Here is a 22,475-nt window from a genome sequence, read left to right on the forward strand (position 1 = left end):
TCAAATGATTTACGTATAATATACATTACGTGAGATTTGAATCGGGTGACCATTTGGGTCGGATTTAAATTGGCAGATTGAGAAATTGATAGATTGGACTGTCAAAATATGAATTCGATCTGTTTATTTATATTTAATCTAAATCTAATCTAAAATGATCTATAATTTGAATTCAATCCGAATCCGATTCAATTTGAAATGACATATTTATAAAAATATATTCATCTTAATCCGAACTCAACCCGAATCCAAACTCTACTCGAAAAGAATAATTTTATAAAATATACTTATTTAAACCGAACTCAATCAGAATCTAATCCAAATATTATTCAAAAATATTTATAAATAGATTTGTTCATGTGGTTCATATGTGATTTCTAGATTTATTAGGTGACTGGCTATCTCAAAATGAATGTAGGGAAAATAAAGGAAAAATTTACATACAGTCTCCATTGGTAAATAAAATTTTGTATGTAGTCCCCATTGACAAAAATATTTGTTTTCACTCTCTAGTCAAACATATTTACGTAATTACTCCTAATATATTTAGGTATAAAAAGTCTAAAAATGAATATAATTTCTCTTAAATTCAGTACATTAAATTATAATTTAGTATATTTTCTATCAAATTAAACACAATTCTTTTTCCACCTCAATTGGATGGAAAATATATTAGATTTTTTAAAATGATATTAAATTAGATGGAAAATATACTAGATTTTATTTAAATGATATTGAATTTAGGAGAGATTATGTTAAGCAGGAAAAAAGTCATGCTCAATTTAATAGAAAATTTACTTGATTCTAATTTAAAGTGTCAAATTTAACAAGAATTATACTCATTTTTATACTATTTGTATCTAAAAAATATAAGAGACAATTTTGATAGAAAATATACTTAATTTAGTATAAAGTACTGATTTTAAGAAGAATTATGCTCATTTTAATATATTTTCAATCAAATTGAGTACAATTCTTTTTCCATCTCAATTGGATGGAAACATACCGATACAGATATATTAGGAGGGCTCAACATGTGATAAGGGAGGAAGATGGAGGGCATTTTTGTCATCTCATCTGCCAAGGGTTTTGAGTATATGAGGAGCACTGTTCATGGAGCAGGAGGAGGGCGGTTCAGGTGGGGGAGGCCGCCGTTGAGCACAAGGGGGGCTTCGTGCTTGGGTCTTCTGCTGCCGCTAAGCACAAGAAGCTTGGGAGGCTTTTCTTCCACCACCATCTGTTCCACCACCAGAGGAAGCTGCCCCTTCCTCCCTCCCTCTCTGATCTTCTCCGTCGCCTCGCGCACAGGAGGTGCTTTTGTGGGCTGCTGCCACCACCAGGGACAGAAGCAAAGGATTCTTCTTGATCCCTCACTACTGTTGTCGGAGAGATCCGCCGGCGACGAAAGGTCATCTCCTTCCTTCTCCTCCGACTTTGGTTCCTCCCACCGCCCCCCGGTGGCAGTGGATGCCGTCGTCTACGCTTCCAGCAGCGTCTACACCTCCGCGCACCGTAGCCACTGCTGACAGCACGCCACAACCGCCTCAAGCAGCCAGCGCCGCCACCTCCGGCAGCCGCCGACTGCTCCTGACAGTCGTCGTCACCCTCCGAGCATTCGCCGTCTGAGGGCTCAGGTATCGTATTATGCCTATATTCCGGCCTGCAAGCTGAGAGTGTGTTCGACCTTCGCGCCGCTATTGTATCCCGGCCTGATAGCCGATGGAGTGTTCGGCCTTCGGGCCGCTGTTGCATTCCGGCCTGCGAGCCGAGGTTGTAGTCGGATCGTGTGTCGTCCTGCGGATCCAGATCACGTCCGGCTTCGAGCCACCAGAGCCAGCTACTCACCTGGTGGACATTTATCTACTATTCAGGGTCGCGACGACTCGATCAGCTCACCTATCCATCCGAGGGCGCCCCCCCGGGGCCAGGGTATGTCGCCGTATTCATTTTGCACTTATTTTATTGTCCTATTATTATGCGGATGCTTACACACTCGTGGGACCCACCTCGAGCATCGAGGTACCAGGGACCGGGGTAACTCGGTCACTGGATACAGGTACGGTTGATCAGAGGAGGACTTCTGACGACTTGGTCAACACAGAAGATAGCTCACCGTCCGAGTCATGGAGATGCGGTCAATATTCCGGACGCGTCACACCGACAGGTTCGTCTTCTCAGCTTCTCGACAGGATCACATACTAAATTTCTTTAAATGATATTCAATTGAATGAAAAATATATTAGATTTTACTGAATTTAGGAGAAATTATATTAAGTAGAAAAAAAGTCGTGGTCAATTTAATAGAAAATATACTCGATTCTAGAATAAAGTGCTGAATTTAACAAGAATTATACTTATTTTTAGACTTTTTGTACCTAAAAAATATGAGAGACAATTTTGATAGAAAATACACTTATAAAGTGATGACTTAGGAATTATATTCATTTTTAGATTTTTTGTATCTAAAAAAATTTGAGGGACAATTAGGTAATAATATTTATATGAAAAAGTTAAGCAAATAAAATTTTGTATAAGAGTGGAAATAATTTTTTTTTAATTAGAGAATGTATGCAAAGTTAAAATTATAATTAGAGATTTTTCTCTAATTTATCAAAAACAAATAAACACCTGGCTTAAAAAAAACTACAAAAAGAAAATCATGGATACTGACTTGATCTGGGACCTAATGTCTTCGATATTAGGATATTTATGGACTTCCTTGTGGTTGTCGTGGTGGTGGTGTGGGCGAGAAAGCGCGGGTGAGCGATGATCCACTACACTTGCCCGAGCTCCACTTCAACAACGCGAGCATGATGCAGGCGTCATCCGATCCTCTTCAGTCCATAAATATCTCCCATTCATTGGTCTTTCTTTTCCTTTGGTTTTTCTGGGAAGTAATCCGTCGCCCATGGCGATGGCGACCAAGATCGGCGCTGCACCGGTGCATATCCTGCCCAATCGCGCGTCCCTGGCTTTGCCACAGCATGTGGGGCTGGATTTTCATCGACGGGGAAATTGTTTTCGGCGGGCCCGTAGACTTGAGGTGAAATCGATGAAAATGGCGGAGAGAGGCGAACAAGCCGCTGAGTTTGGCTTCAACAATGGCCCTATCAATTTGGCGAGTTCTTACTTTCTCCCTCATCGCTTTACTTCTTTTTCTTTAGGGCCAAAGGAGTCGGCCTTGTACTGATTAATGACGGGGTGAAAAAGTAAACCGATGATATTTCTGCTTTTCATATTATTCTGAACAAGAGTTTTTCACTTGTGAACTTTCTTTCTCTGCACTTTTGTTCAAAAATCAAACCGAATATTTCTTTACAACGAGAATATAGAAGAGGAGTTTTAGATACCTGTTTAGCGCCTTTGTCTTTCTATGTTAGTAGATAATTTGGTGGCGATTTGCATCTCGTGATTTCCTTTTGCATAAAGAATTTTAACTTTATTATAATTTATGAACTTCAGTCTGGTACACTGAATGAGACGCAAACAGTTGCAGCCTCCAATCCTCGACGTAAAACAAAGATAGTTTGCACAATTGGACCGGCATGCAATACACGTGACATGATATGGAAACTTGCAGAAGCAGGAATGAATGTTGCAAGACTCAATATGTCTCATGGAGATCATGAATCACATCAGAAGATCATTGATTTGGTCAAGGAGTATAATGCTCAGTCAAAGGATAATGTTATCTCCATAATGCTAGATACGAAGGTACATTGTTGTTTGTGAAATTCACCTGCTACACTAACATCCCCGTATTGAAATTATCACTTAGCACTACTGGAACTGTTTTGCATGCAAACCAACCATTTTCTTTCTTCTAGCTTCCTACGCCATTGTCACTCTTTAATTGTGCATAACCATCAAAGTCAGTAAGCAACCTCTGCACAAGCTTATGATCATAAGTCCACAAAGCTCAATTCTATGCTGCTAGAGCTAACCATGCAATTAATAAATGTCACTTGTAAGTTAAGGCAACCTTTTGTGTGTTGTAGAATGAATTCATATCATCTGTAGAAATAATTAAAGATGAATATTAAATTGGTTATTTAAGAAACATGCTTTATCCATCAAGTGGTGGCTTATATCTGTCCATCCATATTGTGCCACTGTCATGTGAACTTGTAGTTGCTTTTTCACATGAATATCACCAATCCTTTTAATAGTATGCTTTCAGATGCATATTCCTGATAAAATACCTGCAGTTACATTTGTCAAGATATGGATGGACATCATGAGGTTGCAGAATTTTATGATTTATGGAACTCTGTACTTCTATACAATTGTTCTTCTGTAAATCTATTGTCCTAGGAAAGGAGAACTTCCTTTGTTGAGATTCTCTTGCTCTTGCACAAACACAGATTTGGCTTTAGTTCTATTTGAAAGGGACCTGAAATTGATGCCTTGTTGGATTATAATAGCATTCTCTTTTAATTAACTAGTGTTTGCATTCACCCAGATCAGCCTTTGACTATGGCCTTGATATATGATGCCAGCAATTGAATTTTTCATCTTATCTACTACTTTGATGAATATAGGGTCCTGAGGTCAGAAGTGGAGATGTGAGCCAACCAATCTTACTCAAGGCGGGTCAGGACTTCAACTTTACTATCAAAAGAGGAGTTAGTTTGGAAGATATTGTTAGTGTCAATTATGATGGTTTTGTGAATGATGTTGAAGTTGGCGACATTCTTTTGGTTGATGGTGAGTTCATATTAGATAGACAATCAAGAGGTTATTGCAAATGCTCCAACATTTTTAACACTAAAAAAGAGTTTCTCAAGCTGATATGCATTATTTAAATGATTCATAGAGGCAAATTTTTTTTTCATCTCTCTTTTGATTCTGGCTATTTAGATAAGTGTTGAGACATTTTTCCTCCACGTAGAAGTGGATCTTGCAGACCAATGATATATGATTACATCATTTGATAACTAAGGTATGATGTGCAAACTCAATTTCATTCTTTCAGGAGGAATGATGTCATTAGCTGTGTTGTCAAAAACTGTTGACACTGTTAAATGCCAAGTAATAGATGGTGGAGAATTGAAGTCAAGACGTCATCTGAATGTGAGGGGGAAAAGTGCTAGACTTCCATCAATTACAGGTTCATTTTGATTGTCTTTTCATGCTTCTAGTCATATACGTTCCAATTAATAAAGCCTACTGTTTCTGTTTTTCTGTAGACAAGGATTGGGAGGACATCAAATTTGGGGTGGAGAATGAAGTTGATTTTTATGCAGTTTCGTTTGTTAAGGATTCTAAAGTGATACATGAGCTTAAAGACTACCTTAAAAGTAAAATCTGATTCCTCCTTTGGCAAGGTTGTTTTTCAATAAAATTCTTTAAATGCAATAATTCTTTCTTCTCTCTGTTCTTTGTCTATAGGACAGAATGCTGACATACATGTGATCCCAAAAATAGAAAGTGCTGACTCGATTCCAAATCTTCAGTCAATACTTTCTGCCTCAGATGGGGTTAGATCATTTTTTATTATCTGTTATTTAGTAATGCTATATTACTGTATTAATTTCCCTTGGTTATCATTGATTAATTAGTGATACTATGTTCTTGAAATGATTATTGTAAGGAACCTAATTGTAAATATGCTAGCAACCCAATCATAAATCCATTTATCAGAAAGGCTAAATTGTCAATTTGTAATATGAGTATAAACCGAGGTTTGGTCAAGGGGATTGGTGTAATTGTACCCAAACGGTCTTGTGTGAATTTGAGTTTTGATGTTTGGTAAAATTGGAACGATACGATTTTGGTACCCTATAGTGCCGACATAGTTTTGGTATTTTTTAAATATAAAATATATCAACTAAAAATTTAAATTTAATCTATATATATATATATATAATTAATGGGATAATTTTATTAGGTTTTAGTTAAGTCTATTTAAATTATCTTAATCATAGTTGGGAATTGATTAAAATTATTAACATAAGTTTATTATTAAAGCCCAAGTCAAAACCTACCCGCTGTCTTGTTACGCGATGACCATGACCATGCCGGCCCGCGCGACACGTCCGGATGCGTCGTTGGGCTCGCACAATGCGTCTGGACTTGTCGGGCTCGTGCAACGTGCCCGGAGGCATCGTTGGGCTTGCATGATGCTTCCGGACGCATTTCTGTGCTCGTGCAACGCTTCCGAACACGTTTCCAGGCTCATGTGACGGGTCTGGACACATCTCCAGGCTAGCTCTATGCGTCTGGAAGCATCATCGGGCCCGCACATGCTGGCGTGTGTCGGTGTCTGTCCGTGGGTGAAACGAGATATTTCCTCAGTATCGGGCGGAACGACTCGAGATTTTAATCCATGGCGTTGAGTGTAGGATTATAGGAACACACAAAGAGCTTGGAGAGTTCATCTCTTGGCGTGACTAATGTGGCATGCTTAGTAGCTTCTAGGTTTGAAGAGATTGGAGAAGAATGATATTTAGGTATCTAAGGGACCGTAGGATGAGGACCATTAAGATGGTGCCAGAGTAGTTCTAGAGCATTGACCTAGCATGTCCAAGTTGGTAGCTCGATGTATCGAGGTATGTTGAGATAGAAGAAGGGCCATGAGGTATATCGCCAGGCTGCACAACAATCGAGGGAAGTAGATTTTAAAGGCAAAGATATGAATGATGGCACAAGATGAGTAGTGGGCTCGGGCGTAGCCAAAGGACATGGAACTCGAAGGAAGAGGGCTTCGAGGCCAAATGAAACTACAAGGGTAAGACTCTAGTGAGCTATGAGGGTTGAGTAACTTATACCCATGGGGATGGGGGTATAACTCATCTTAGGCACACTCAACTTTAGAAGGTTGTAGTGAGGGTTGCTAGTCGACTGGTATTGGAGATAACTCTACTGATGATTTAGCAATTGGCTGGGGCAGTTGAATGGGTCCATGGAACCAGCAAACATAATGGTTCAATTGCTCAGGCAGTTGATTGTTGGTAAGTTTCCAGTTAACTAATAGCCCATGTGGAAAGCCAAAAAGAGTTATTGCTATGTGTTAACGGTCGGATCATAAGGAGCAATCAGCTGGTAGCGATTGACTAGCCGAGTCAACTGATGACGATAGACTAGTCGATTGATGGCAACATATTGGTGACAAACCAACGCTTACTGTAAAAGATTCAAAGGTTATTAAAGGAGGCTCAATTGGACGCTTGAAGATGGACAAAATAGTGCTAGTTAAACACCATTAAAAGTCTTATTCTTCATGTAAACTTTCATGTTTGAATTATTTGTAATCCTTTGTGATTGTAATAGGTTTCTCCACCTATGGTAATTGATTGAGAAGGAGAAAGTTAGTGGCTTTTTGGGAGTGATCTACGAACGGATCATAGGTCATGGATTAGGAGCCTAGAGGTTGCTGAACCATGTTAAGCAGACATGTTAGCGATCTTGTAAGTATTTTCTCATTTATGTTTAATTTTCACTGCTAATCATATGTGACCTTGCTATCAAGAGCAAGAACATTCGAGAATCATGGGTATTCATCCCTTTTAACTAGCCATATGATCTCAATAAATGGTATCAGAGGAAGACATTTTTCATTGGATCAACTATCAAGAGAACAATACAAAGATGGCCAAGATTGCATACGAGCCATTGTCTTATGATGAAGACTAACATTTGGAGAATCAATTTTGGAATGATGCGTGCGATGAAGTGGATGTTTGATTTCCCGGCATAAAAGAAGGGGAAGAAACTCAAGAAGATCAGCGTGGTGAAGGTAAAAGGTATTGAGTCAATATTGTTTGTGTTATCTAACAATATTTTGAGTGGATTAGGGACATATAAGAATGCTAAGGAGCATTGGCAAAAAGTTATGGAATTTTATGAGAAACCCCAAAAGAAGAAAAGATTGAAGAGGTTGTAGAAAATACAACAACAACCAAGCCTTATCCCATTAGGTAGGGGTCGACTATATGGATCCTTTTACGGCATTGAGCTCTATCTCCTACTATATCATCATCTATACTTAAATTTTATCTTATTTTATTATTGCTAACCAAATCTTTTATAGCTTTCCTCTCTCTCGTTTGATATGCGTGTTTATCATAGTTTCACATCGCCTAACTGGAGTATTTATCGGTCGTTTAAGTACATGTTCATACCATCTTAAATGTGTCTCTCGGAGTTTTTCCTCAATAGGTGTAATTCCGACTTTCTCTCTAATGCTTTCATTTCTTATTTTGTCCATCTTCGTATATCTACACATCCACCTGAACATCCTCATCTCTGCAACTCTCAACTTCTGCTCATGTGCTCGAGTCATAGCCTAACATTCAACTCCACAAAGTGTAGGAGAGGAGGAAGAAAGGCAAGGTTAATTCATGAAGAAGCCATTGAGGATGAAAGACCTTATATGTTGGATGAGTAAGTGGAGAGCCATCCACCTCCTCAAGGAGCGAAGAGGTGTGAAATTTGATGGAGGAGATTTTGAAAGTAAAAGCCTTAAGCACCTCAACCCAAATCAAAAGCAAAGACCATATAGTTTGCTTTGAGTGTAATTAAAAGGGCACTACAAGAACCGATGCCCACTCTTGAAGAAAGAGGTTAAATATAAACCCTAACTCCTAAACTTGGTGACTTCTACAATATTTTAACTAACTTAAGTTGTAGGAAAGATGAGGCGAAGAAGAAGAAAAAATATATTATTTGCTTCATGTGTAGAGAGAAGGGCACTACCACACGAAATGGCTAAAGAAAGGGGAAATGAAGAAAATGAAGCAATTGAAGGAATGAAAGTAGAGAATTAGAGGCTCAAGGAAAGGGGAAGCTTTCAAAGATAAAGGGTTGCTTGCATTTAGATGTAAATTTAAATTTTTATTCTTCCATAGGAGTAATAATTTTATTTGTATGTTTATGCATAATTTTGGATTTAAATATCATGATAGATCTAGGATTTATGTAAAGGATTAAGGATCATGATAAAACTACCATATATAAGATTAGGAGGGTAGAGAAAAACCTATGAGGGAAATCTCGTAAGGATAGACATATGCCTAGATCTAGGAAAGGCCAAGGGGACTTGATAACTCTAGGATGAGAACAATTAGAATTGGAAAACCAATCTTTGAGGTCAAATTTGAGGACTTAGAGAAGACCATAGAGAAATTTATAAATGGGTCTAAGAATTTAAATATAGCTTTAGAAAGGTAAAGACTTAAGAGAGATCGATTGGTTTGGAATATTGATCATCATCTTATGTTAGGAGGGCAAATGCTATCCTTGTCACGTCCCAGAGGAGTCCCTACCGACAAAATTTCGGCAGCATCTCCCCTGTACCGGTGACAATATGAAACAATATACATACACAAATAACATAACAACATATTCATCAGCCCACACGGTTGGAACACACATAACCACGCAGTTTATATAATACAGCCTACTCGGTTGGAACAAAACAATAACACCCACACAGTTTAAAACACTAACAGCCCACACGGCTGCACTGAAAACACAGCGGAATAACGGAAAGAAAACCCACAAATGCAAAGTCCACAAAACTAGTGTCAAAACATAGTTAGTTCTCACATCACCAAATCCAACAAATACGAAATGCAAGTAAAGAGAAACATAAACCAAAATTGTTCCTCGGATATGACGCAGGACTGGCAGGCAGCATCTCTTCAAGCATCCATGACTCATCTACCTGTTACCTGGCAAAAGAAAAATCAATTTGTGGTTTGTGGGGTGGTGAGTGTTGGGACTCAGCGGGTAAAGGAAAGATAGTGTATGAACGTAACATACAAATAGAGAGTGCCAACAGTATACAGTCTCATAAAGGGAATAGCAGATACTAAAATAAAACCATAATAAATATTCATACCTGAAACCATATCTTAGGCTAGGTAATAGAAGGTCAAAATTGGTACTAATTTGCTACAGTACTGCTCGTAATAAGCAAGGTATATATAAATTTTCAATAAATAAACCAATGTCTAAACATCTACCATGAGCGTATATCTCATCATAAGTATGCATATCAGCATAAGTGAACAACAGCAGTAAGCAATGATAACATAAGTAAACAATAACAACATATGTAAACAGCAGCAGCCAAAGCAAGTATAATAACAAACAGTGTATGCACGGATGGTCACTCCCGCCCACCTCTCTGCACCATGACCCCTGTATGGTCGAGAGGTCGGGTCAGTGACAGACTGTACACCACTCTAGCTATCACTCTCTCGAGTGGCCGAGGGGACAGTTGCATAGTAGCTAACTAACTACATCTGCGACGGGGTCCCTGTTGCTCGCAACTCCAGCTACCACTACCCATGAGTGGTCGAGTGCGGTACGACAGGACAAGCGGCATATGCTCAAGCTACCACTCTCTCGAGTGGCCGAGCGTGCGGCCTTGGTCAACGACTCTCTCGACCACAAGGGAGAATTTGTCGTTGACATGCATGCAATGATATGATGCGCTAGATACAACAGTCATCATACAAATATAAGCAGAAATTATGTATGCTACATGAAGCCAGCATGCTCAGTAAGGTGTGTAAATAAACAACATTCAAAGCAAGTAAGCATGGTATCTAGTATTTGCTAAATATCATGGAAGTCATCAAGAGACTGTATAAACATAGGAACGAGTAGCTCAAACGCAGGAAAAATAAGAGTGGAGTCAAGGTAAAAGCAGTTTCTATCCAAAGGTAGCTCATGCACTAAGTTTAAAGAACTACAGAATCAAGATAAGAAGTACCCGCCTTTATACGTAGATCGTGCCAAGTAGTCTCACGTCGAGACGCTCGTCCCGAATCAACGTCCTGCAAATCACGTGATGTACAATTTAGCTAATTTCATAAATAACAACTAGCTAAACTCAAACCCAACTTAATTAGGAAAAAAAAAAATCCTAATCCAACTATGAACCTCGATTCATCCAAATCCATCAAGAAATCTGAGACTAGCATGCTAAAATAGAACCAACATCGAAATCATCTCATAATCTTCCAAATCTATCTAGAATTCAAGGTTATCTGCCGAAACCAAACAAATATTGAGGTTGATTCAAAATATACAAATCTGCCCAAAAATCCAAAGTTGTCTTGCCGAACAAAAATTACATCAAGATTGATTCCCAACCCTTAGATCTGTCCAAACACAAAATCGAACTATCACAGCAACATGAACAAAAATCAAAACCATATACCACCACCAAATTTCGTCCACTGCTTCACAACCAACTCGTGGAAACCAGAAATTCCATCAACACCGAAACCTTCTGACCAATACCGAAACGGCAAGCAGAAATCCTTCGGACTGTGATGGAAAACTCGACAACACAAAACACACTCGAATTTTCCCGAATCGCACAAACTAATACAAAACCCAGAATCGTTTACTTTGGCAAAAATCTGAGGCATCCGAACAGATCACAGACAAGCAAGAACACCTTAAGCCCTACTCATACCTACAATGAAGTATACTTGCCGGATCAGTTGGGGCACAGCGCGGAGAGAAGAGGATCGGCGGTTGTGGTCTGTGAGGTCTCGCGAGAGGGAGATCGGTTGGTGCCCGCGTGAGGGAAAGAAGATCGCCTGCTGCGGTGCTCGTGCGCGTGGAAGGGAGGAGACCGGCGGCTGGGGCTCGTCTCTGGTGCTGGCGTGAGGAGGAGGGGTCGGCGGCGTGCGACTTGGGTGAGAAGAAGACCGGCGATGGTTTGGGGAGAAGGTCGCAAGAAGGGGATCAGCTGGTGCTCGCCTGAGGGAAAGATGCCGGAAGCTGTGGTTCGATGGCTGTGGCTCGACGGAGAAGAGGATCGGCGATGGATTTTGGACGGCGTCGCGTGAGGGCTCGGGGAGGAGTCGGCGCGAGAGGGGTGAGGGGAGAAGGGATCGGGAATTAGGAGGTGAAGGTTTAGGTTTTAATATTTATAACTTAGGTTTTGATTAATCAAACCCTAGGTACATTCCTCAATCAACTCTCACCTCCGGGTATTCCAAACATGCTTTATCTAGCTTAACCGATCCACCCTTCTTAAACTCGTCATATGAGTTCCGATTAAATCCAGAAACATTTCCAAAAATTCCTAAAAAATTTCAATAAGTTTATTTCCTCAAATAACCTTATTATTTAATTATTATCTGGTTCGATATTTTACAATCCTACCATGGTATACCATTTGATAATGGCATAAGAAGGCCATCTAGGGGGAACCATGCCAGGTGGCATTTGGTCCAAGGAAGTTGGCTAAGGTTGGGAACTCCAAGTGGAGCTCCAGAAGGCAAATTAGGATTCATGGTCTTTAGATTCCAAGGTAAGGATGCTTGGAACACTAAAAAGGGAAAAGAATCGAAGATAAAAGTTATACATCTTTTCAGATAATTGATTGCAAAGTTTTAGAAAAAGAAGCAACACTTAGATATGATATTTATTAACCTAGAAAAAATTTATAATAGAGTTCCAAGGGAAATTATATGGAGAATTCTATAAAAAAGTTAGCGTAACGTATATTAAAACAATTAAGGATATGTATAAGAATGTAATGATAAAATAAAAACTCTAAGCAGATTAATTGAAGCGTTTCCAATAAAAATGGAGTTATATAAATGATTAACTCGTCCATATCTTTTTACTCTTTTTACCTGGATCATAGATGAACTCGCAGACACATCCAAGACATGTTAGCATGGTATTTGCACATTGTTTTGATCGATGAGACTTGTTCAAAATTTATTTCTGTGCCAGGCAGACGGGCGAAATTTGCCGTTTCGCACGTGCACCGAAATCGACACCAGAGTAGCGATGATTTCGTCGTGCATCATCGGGAGTGTCACGCGACAGAAGGAATCGCGCGCTTGTCATCCCAGACGCCTCGCACGAATCGCAGATGGCGTCGGAGGAGTCACAGGACTGCCGCCAGAGGAGTCGCGGGACTCCTCCAGTACCGCCAGACGATCCCGAGCGTCTCGCAGGCGCCGCAGGAGGAGTCACGAGACTCCTTCGGCGGCACCGGAGGAGGTGCAGTTGTGCGGGACTCCTCTCACTGTGCCGGAGGCGTCCCGTGATGCTTAGGTGCCGTCGGACAAGCGTTCGACACTATTAAAAATTAAATATTTTGATTTAATTAATTCAAACATTTCCCAACTTAAATGTGATATCTCTAAGAGGTTTTTATAAATTCTAATTAAATTATCCCAATAAAATATAGATATATTTAAAATTAAAAAAATAATAATCCCAACTTCTTGAAAGAGAGCAGCAGCTGCTGCTGTGGGGAGGAAGGAGAGAAGAGATGACTACTAGAGCTGGTAAAATAATATAGGAAGAAGAAGGAAGAGAGGCGTGTCGTCATGGAGCTGATGGCGCGTGGAAGAGAGTCGACATGAGGCGGTAGGGGATGTTGCGCACGTGGAGTGAATAAAAGATAGGAAAGAGAAGGTTTCCTCAAAAATACCCTAATTTATTTTAAATTGGGTTTAACCTATCACTTGGTTCGACCATAGCTTGGTCAAATCAAATCCAAATTAACTCCGATTTGAATCAACATAATTTTTATCTTCATGCCTACCTGTTGGATTAAATTCGAACCCAAATATTTTAATTCACCTTCCCTTCATGTTCAACAATTTGGTTCTTTTTTTAAAAGTAATATTTAACATCCTCCTCTACTAACCAAATTTAAGTATCAACCTCACAATCCCAAGCTGCTTCTTGATTGGAGTGGTACTTCCACCTAACATTCATGAGGATGCATTTGTTCTGCAACTGATGTTCCTTGCAACCCAAGATATGATAAGTGAATTCTTCGTATGTCACATCAAGTTGTAGACATGTCAGATCTAGATCATATGTTCGTAGCATAGAAACATGAAAGGCATCAAGTTGCTAATATTGGGGTAACACAAGTCAATATGCAACAATACCAATCTGCTTCAGGGTTTGAAAAGGTCTGATGAATCTAGGAGCCAACTTCTCAAATCTCTTAACTCCTTTTATGGGTGAAATACGAAGAAATACATGCTCATATACCGGGAATTCTTGCATTCTTAGTCTTACGATCTTTGTAGCTTTTCTGTCCACTCTAAGTCTGTACTAGCTCAACATCCTGCTGAATGCTCTATGGGCCCAAGAGTTGACGTTCACCAACCTTATCCCATACAATAGGAGATTTACATGCTCTGCCATAAAGTGCCTCAAAAGGTGACATCTGAATAGCAGAGTGGTAACTATTATTATAAACAAACTCAACCAAATATAGATAATCCTCCCAACTGCTACCAAAATCTAAGATGCAAGAATGCAAAAGATCCTCTAGAGTTTGGATAGTACGCTTTGACTATCCATAGGATGAAAAGCATGCTAAATCACAGTTTTGTACCCAATGCTTTCTGAAAACTCTGCCAGAATCTCGAAGTAAAGTGTGGATCTCGATTAAAAATAATAGTGAGGGGAATACCATAGAGTTTAGTAATTTCCGACAATATAACTCTGCTAGATGGTCAAGAGAGTTTTCGAAAAATCAAAAATATGCTGATTTGGTTAATTGATCAACGATCACCCAAATCGAATAATATCTTTTCTGAGTCAGGGTAACCTCGTGATAAATTCTATAGTGATGTGCTTCCATTTCCATTCTAGCATGGTGATCTTCTGAAGTAACCTGACTGGTCTCTAGTGTTCTGCGTTAATTTGTTGGCAAACTAGACACCAAGCTACAAAATCACCAAATCTCGTTTTATCCCTTTCCACCAATATGATCATAATCTGGATACATCCGAGTATCACCAGGATGGATTGCAAATCTCAACCGATGTGCTTCTTAAAGGAGATCTTCTTTAACAGGGTATACCTTAGGAACGTAAAACCTACCTCGGAACTAAAGAGACGCATCCACATCACGAGAAAATTTTGCTCTTGGGCCTAATTCCAACTCACTAGATATAGTCCTGAGATACTAATCTTCTCTTTGACTTTTCTTGATATGCTCAACTAATAGGGATCGTGCGATCAAGGAGACCAATATACTACGTTGTGTCTGCCCTACTTCAGCCAAATCTAACTCTAAAAATTGTTTGTCCACCCTATGATATGTCAATTCGCTTTTGGACTTTTTACTCAATACATCAGCCACTGCATTAGCTTTCCAAGGTGGTAGTTGACATTACAGTCATAGTCTTTTAGAAACTTCACCCACCTTCTTTGTTTAAAGTTCACCTCTTTCGGTGAGAAAAGATACTTCAGACTTAATTAGTGAATATCTCAAAGGTAATGTCATAGAGATAATATCTCTCAATCTTAAGGGCAAAAATGATAATTGCCAATTCTAAATTGTGTATAGTATAATTCTTCTCATAGTCTTTTAGCTGACGAGAGGCATAAGCTACCACTCGATGTATCAAAATTGCACCTAATCCTAGAGGGAATAATTAACACCGGAGCACTCACTAATCTTTGCTTGAGCTCCTGAAAGCTTGCTTTACAAGCCTCGGGCCAAGTACACTTAACCCCTTTTCTAGTCAACCATGTCAAAGGTACATTAATACTAGAAAATCTTTCAACAAATCTCTGATAGTACCCAACTTGGCGTAGAAAACTACAAATTTCTTGTACTAACTTTGGTTATTCCCATTATTGATACCTTTACTAGAGACTACATGCCCTAGAAATTCCATAGAAGTAAGCAAGAAAGCACATTTGCTAAACTTTGCAATAGGCGTTCCTTCTGTAATGTTTCCAAAATCATTTTGAGATGATGTCCATGCTCTTTTGATCGAGAATATACAGATTATCATCACTAAAAATAATCACAAAATGGTCTAAATATTCTAAGAACACCCGATTCATTGGATCCATAAAGGTTGTAGAGCATTGGTAAGTCCAAATGACATTACCAAAAACTCATAATATCTCTATTGAGTACGGAAGACAGGCGTATATCTAACATGTAACTAATGATAGTCTAATCTCAAATCAATCTTCGAGTGCACATAGGTGCCCTTAAGTTGATCAATCAAATCATCTATCCTAGGTAGAGGATACTTGTTCTTGATAGTTACAGAGTTTAACTGTCTATAATCAATGCAAAGCCTCGATGATCCATTTTTCTTCTTAATAAAAAGAACCAAAGCACCCAAGGAGAAACATTGGGATGGATGAAACTCTTGTCTAACAACTTGTGAAGCTAGACCTTTAGTTCCTTCCGTTCTCTTGATGTCATCCGATATGAAGCTTTTGATATTGAAGTTGTGTTGTGCAACAACTTGATGGCAAACTCTACTTCTTGTTAAGGCGGCGAGCCAAGAAGTTCTTCATGAAATACATCGGAGTATTCTCATATTATGTGGATGTCAGAATGTTATATTGAACTATCCACATCAAAAATCACTAGTGACAAGAGATATCTCTCGCATCCCCATACCAACAACTGTTGAGCTGGAGAGCTGAGATGATAGAGAGCCCCTGATCGCTTATTCCAATAAATTCCTACGAAGGCTGATTTGAGGATCTAAAAGTCACCAATCTAGCTCGATAATCAATATGATGCTCTGACAACTAATTCATATCTAGAATAATATCAACACTGCAAGGATATGATTACTAAAGTTCAAGGGACAACTCTTACCCTTTTATATAATATTAGAACTACACGCTGCACTTGATGGTGTCAACTCTACTAATCCACAAAATTGGGGAATCAAAAACCTCCCAATCTTATATACGAACTAATAGCTTCAGCTCCAGAATCAAATTGGAGTTCGAATAATGTCTCTGAGATGATAATAGGAACATTATCCACATCTTGATCGACTTTCGGGGTAGCAAACATATGTACGATCACGACTATGACCACAATTGTTCAATTCAAGGTCATATCTTATTGGTTAGTTTAAACGACCAATTCAATTCAACTTTTAATACTTCATTAAGGTATCATCATAAGATTTGCAAGAACTAATGGTGTAAATATCAACCGTATGCACAATATCAACAGTATGGAAGGTCAAATAAATTTAAAGACAGTATCAACAGAAGATTAATTTAGAACATTCATTTAATTTTTTAAACACCTTTTCCCATCTTCATTCTCATATGAAACCCACACGTGGACATGAAATAATATCAATTATTTACCTTCCAATGATTTAATTATTTTAACTATCAGTTTAATTCCTATTTTAAAAACAGTAATACAAGCAGATACATAATCCAATTTATCTATTTATTCATGCACAAGGAAATATATAACGAGTCAAAGGATAGAAGTTACCCACTTATATAAATAGCAAAAAGTTCTCAGTAGATCACCGTGCTCTACTCAAACTCGTATCTACAAGTATGATATTAAAATACATCCAATACTTAAAATGATACCCAATAACACAAGACGGATCAATTTGATCTACCTTGTAATATTCCTTCAACGAATAAAACAACGAAGGTGTTTCGTTGATATGAAAGGCTCCAACCAATCGCTCCTATACAACAAATCATAATTAATCCAAATTAACTAATTATTCTTCAATATCAATAAATCAAATTTATCAATCCTTACCCTCAATTGGTCATTGTACACACAACAATGTCCTTGAATGAGAATACCAGAAGATTCAAAAACAAGGGAAAACTATGATTCCCTATGGTTTGGACAACACGAGAGTTGTTGGCTCTCATCTTTAGTGCTCCGGCAGCAAGTGGTGGAAAATAACAACGCTCGTTGTCAACACTATTTGTCGTAGTGTTGGCTGTAAGAACAGGGAAAGAAAATCAATTGCTTGTTGCTGCTGGAGAAAGAAAAGAAGAAGAAACTTGCTGTTGGTTTGGCTAAGAAGAGAAGAAAACTACTGTTCTTGCTTTTGCTAAAAAGGATAAGTAAAACCTTGGAAGAAGCTAATGTTGGTTAGCCAAAGGATAGTCAGCGGTTGAAAGAGGGCAGCAAGGTTGCTGTTGCTGTTTATGGAGGAGCTGCTGTTGGCCGGATGACAAAGGCCACACTGAATGCTGCTCTTGTTCTTGAGAGAGGGCAGCAGGGTTCTTGAAAGAGAGCAACAGCTGCTGCTGTGGAGAGGAGGAAGGAGAGAAGAGATGGCTATTGGTGCTGGGAAAACAAAATGAAGGAAGAAGAAGATAAGAAGAAGGAAGAGAGGCGTATCCGCATGGAGCTGATGGCGCGTGGAAGCGGGCCAGTGTGAGGCAGTAGGGGATGTTGCGTACATGGAGAGAATAATATAGAGGAAAGAGAAGATTTCTTCAAAAATACACTGATTCATTTTAAATCGGGTTTAACCTATCACTTGGTTCGACCATAACTCGGTCAAATCAAATCCAAATTAACCCCAATTTGAATCAACGTAATCCTTATTTTCGTGTCTACTTGTTGGATTAAATTCGAACTCAAATCCTATTTTAATTACCTTCACTTCGTGTTCAATCATTTGGTTCGTCTATTTTTTTTAAATATATTTGTTTTTCTTTATAAAAAGCAGTATTTAACAAGAGACATGGTTTTATGTCACGCCCTGGAGGAGTCCCTGTCCGAAGAAATTTCGGCAGCATCTCGCCTGTACGGTGGACAATCTGAAACTTTCTACAAACACTATATACCTCAGCCACATGCGGCTGAAATAATAACAATAATAAAACCATCACCACGCAGTTAATATCAATTTCAGCCTCTGGCTGACACAACCACGCAGTTTATATGACAAGTAAACGGAAGAATAATACTCTGACTCAAAATCAACCCTACTCCACTACACTCGTAAAGCTCAAATCCGATTTACTCACTTCTTCTGCCGTCCAGGCAGGCATGTAGTAAAACATATTGAAATAAAATCCATCGACACATAAAATTCACACCAGATCCATAGTATAAAAAATCCATAGTATCAAAAACGGAATAAGTCTGAACATAGACTAATAAAGAAGAAAACCAAAAGATTACTAAGCCCTCGTGGTCAGCAGGGGACTAGCAACTGGAACTCTCTCCTGACAATATCAACCTGAAAAATAACAACAATGGAGGCGGGGTGAGTCCAACACTCAGCAGGTACAACTGATATACAAAGTAAGGAAATAACACCTAGCACTAATCATGCGTACAGTCTCCTGATATAAGAAGGATAAAAAAATGCATCTGAAGTAAACAGGAGAGAAACTGTACTAATCAGGACCTGAGTATAAGGACAAACAGTCCGAGTGATATGGAAATCTTGTATGCATGTCAAATATAGGTATCCAAACAATATGCAGCATATCAATGCAGCAAACACAAACATAATCAATAAATGCATCATGCATATGATGCCAATGATGCGTCCTGGTCACCCCTGACGCCAGTCAATCATCTCACACCCAATAGTGAGGCCGAGTGGGTAGGGCTGTGACAACCGTGCACTCTGTCGTCACTACTCCTGAAGAGTGACCGAGTGGACGGGATGCTGTCGGAGTACACCTATCCTCCTACCCCAAATCATAAATGGGGGAGCGCAATGCTCTCAACTCTCGGTACACGATGACAGGGAGGAATCCCTGTCGGCTAACACGTTGCATCACGCTACCCATGAGCGGACCAACGGTGCCTAACAGAGTCCCTGCTGCAACACACTCTGCCTGAATCGACCACTAACCCATGAGTGGTGGTGTGTGCAGATCCATGTAACTGGCGATGTGCTCAACAATAATAGAGCGAACTATCGCACAGCATGCAATCATGCAAATGGTGCATGGCACTAACCACAAATATCCTGACCTAATCCATATATATATATAAAAGTGCATCATAGGTCAACGAATCAAATCAAATCAAAGGTACACAGAAGATATAAAACCTAGGTCCTGAACATGGTGAATCATGGTATATCACTACCCCTATAAGCATGTATCAACCGGTAAGGATTACATGAAATGCAAAACAAGCAATCAATCAATCATGTAACAAGTATCGGGTAGTGATTAACCGGAACAAATAAGAACATAATTAATGCAACTTGTTAAAATCACTACTATGTATATCAAATGACATAAGTCAAAAGTACCCGTCTCCAATCGAAATGGTCCAGACAAATCGAGATACTCGTCTCGCGTCAAAGTCCTGTAGTATCAAACAAAATATCTAGTTTAGCTAATTCTATAATACAACAATTAGCCAAACTAGATTCTAATCCAACTAATCAATTAAAATTAACTTCGTTAACCTTAACCCTTCCTTCATTCAATTGATCAGATCTATCTATAACCAACCTAGTTAAATAAACTCGAATACATTCTATTCTTAACCTTTTTCAATTCAAACCCAGAACATGCTGCCACAAATACAAAAAAAGAAATTCTTCCACTCCTTATCTCACTTCACAATCGCTGCAGAAACCAAGTGCTGCTGGAGGGAATTCTGCCGGAACAAAAGAGGAGATTCGCTTATCCACACCCAACAATACTACCCAAATTTCACCAGTTAGGGTAGAACACTCACCTCCCAGATCACTGCTAGGGCACGGGAGGCGTGACCACAGTGAAGAAGAAGGTGTGGAGGCAGTGGCACGCAAAGGCAGTGGCACAGAGATGAAGAAGTCGGCGTCAGCACCACTTCAAGAAGTAGGCAGTGGCTAGGGCACCGGCAACAAATCAACTCGGGTGCTCGGCTCTTGTCCCCGACCCGAAGAGGCGAAGGCTCGGGTGACACTCAAACGCCGACGGCGATGAAGACGCGAGGAATGAAAAGAAGCAAGATTCGGCCGGCGGTGAGCGATCGGATTGTGGCAGTCGACTAGGGCAAATTCGCCGTGAGAGCTCGGGTAGCGTCGTCGGTGCTTGAACAGGGAGGAAGAGGAAGAAGACTTCGGTCGGCAGTGGCTCGTCGGACCAGAGAAGGGGGAAAGGAAATCGGGAGGCGACGGCGTCGGTTGTTGCGGCGCTGGTTAGGGCAAGGAGAGGGCGCGGGCGGCGTCGGGGAGAAGAAACAGAGGAAACGGCGAAAAATGAAGGAAAAAGGGAAATTAAATAAAGGAAAAGAATTAAGAAAAATTCAACTTTTCCTCATTTAAATGGGGTAGCCAAAACAGGCTTTTCCGGGCCCCGTTTTTATCCCCGTTAACTTGTCCGTACGAGCTCCGAAAAATTTCTAAAAATTCCGGAAAATTCCCTTACGATTATTCGCCTATTTTCGGTATTTTACATTTTATCTCTTGCGTGTTGTATGTCAATACTTTTGTTTTCTGATTGTATGACAATACTTATCAAAATATGTATAGGCAATGGTGGCTCGTGGAGACCTTGGTGCTGAACTTCCTATTGAGGATGTTCCCTTATTGCAGGTGAATATTAAGTTGCAACATATCTAGTTTTACTTTGGCTGTTCTTTGTATGAGTGATGCTGTTTCTAAAAGCTTAATATTTGAATCTAATCTACTATTTTTCTTTTGATATTAGATTTTTTTACTTTAGGTCTTTGCACCACTTGTTTTCTAATGGAAGTAACCGTCCTTGGCAACATAATTGTTAACTGACTTATCAGAAAACACGGATCCCAGATTGTACTGATTTCAACTTGAACATCAAGTTGTTTTATTTTGATGTCATTTCAAAAAGTGATTTGTGGGGCAATTAATTCTTCCTACATCCTAAAGATGTGGTAGTTCTTATCATGAATTATGAAGAGGGAGATTCTTTTAGTGACGCTGATATCCATTATTTGTGATTTTCATAATTCTGTTTTTTTTTTCTTCCTGATATGATGTTGATACACTTAAAAATAATAGAGCCTTCTAAAAATACATCTGTTCAGTAGAATAAATCAGTTCATGATAGATATTTTTTCATATATTTTAATTTGTTCAAAAAAATTTATTTGTACTTTTAGAGTATATATATATATATATATAAGACCATCAATTAGGGCACAACCTAGGTCTTACCACACCCAATGGTATCAAAGTCCAGCATTGTGCCTTTGCTTGCTTCCTCAACCTTATCCCATGCTTCTGTTTTGCTTGACTACATGGTTCTCCCTTATTTACTATTGGAAAGCTGACAAGTATTTTAGGTTTCTAATTTTGTAGGAAAAGGAATATTGGTTGTGGAAATCCCTTGATACAGAGATTCAACTTAGGAGTAAAATATTTTAATTTTATTCTTTTCTATTTTTTTGATTTTCTTATATAATCATTGTATATATGCTTATTATTGTGCGTAATGAAAAAGTAACTGAAACTCATTCCACTTTTCTTGCCATGGTATCAAAAACTCTAGTGTATTGTGCCTCTAAGATTTTTTTTGGCCTTCATTGCAGATTTAGTGTTGGCCTTCATTGCATGCATCATTTTTTTTTCTTCTTCCTGTTGTATTGGCCTTCTTGGTTGGTACTTTTTTCATAGTGTGCGATGCCTAAGCTTGTAGAAACAAACTACCCTCCTCAATCTGATGAAGGAGCAACAAGAATTCATCTTCCGGCCAGTTACTTGCAAAATATCCACCACTCTTAGTCAAAACTACTTAAAAAAAGTCTTAGTTAGTCT

General features: G+C 39.1%; 1 protein-coding gene across 3 annotated transcripts in view; it reads left to right on the plus strand.

Moving 5' to 3' along the window:
* The first annotated feature begins 2,704 nt into the window (after window positions 1-2,704).
* LOC121984902 (pyruvate kinase isozyme G, chloroplastic-like) overlaps window positions 2,705-22,475 on the plus strand; it is a 30,955-nt gene continuing 11,184 nt past the window's right edge. For 2 of the 3 annotated variants that reach the window (XM_042538085.1, XM_042538076.1), the window contains exons 1-7: window positions 2,705-3,118; window positions 3,463-3,714; window positions 4,542-4,707; window positions 4,976-5,110; window positions 5,190-5,300; window positions 5,392-5,480; window positions 21,213-21,275. In XM_042538085.1, the coding sequence (XP_042394019.1) occupies window positions 2,909-3,118; window positions 3,463-3,714; window positions 4,542-4,707; window positions 4,976-5,110; window positions 5,190-5,300; window positions 5,392-5,480; window positions 21,213-21,275 (1,026 nt within the window). In that variant the 5' untranslated portion in view covers window positions 2,705-2,908. The remainder of the gene's footprint in view (window positions 3,119-3,462; window positions 3,715-4,541; window positions 4,708-4,975; window positions 5,111-5,189; window positions 5,301-5,391; window positions 5,481-21,212; window positions 21,276-22,475) is intronic. The other variant, XM_042538093.1, reaches the window with a different exon arrangement.

This window comes from Zingiber officinale, chromosome 1B (assembly GCF_018446385.1).
Source record: "Zingiber officinale cultivar Zhangliang chromosome 1B, Zo_v1.1, whole genome shotgun sequence".
In the NCBI taxonomy this organism is placed as follows: Eukaryota; Viridiplantae; Streptophyta; class Magnoliopsida; order Zingiberales; family Zingiberaceae; genus Zingiber; species Zingiber officinale.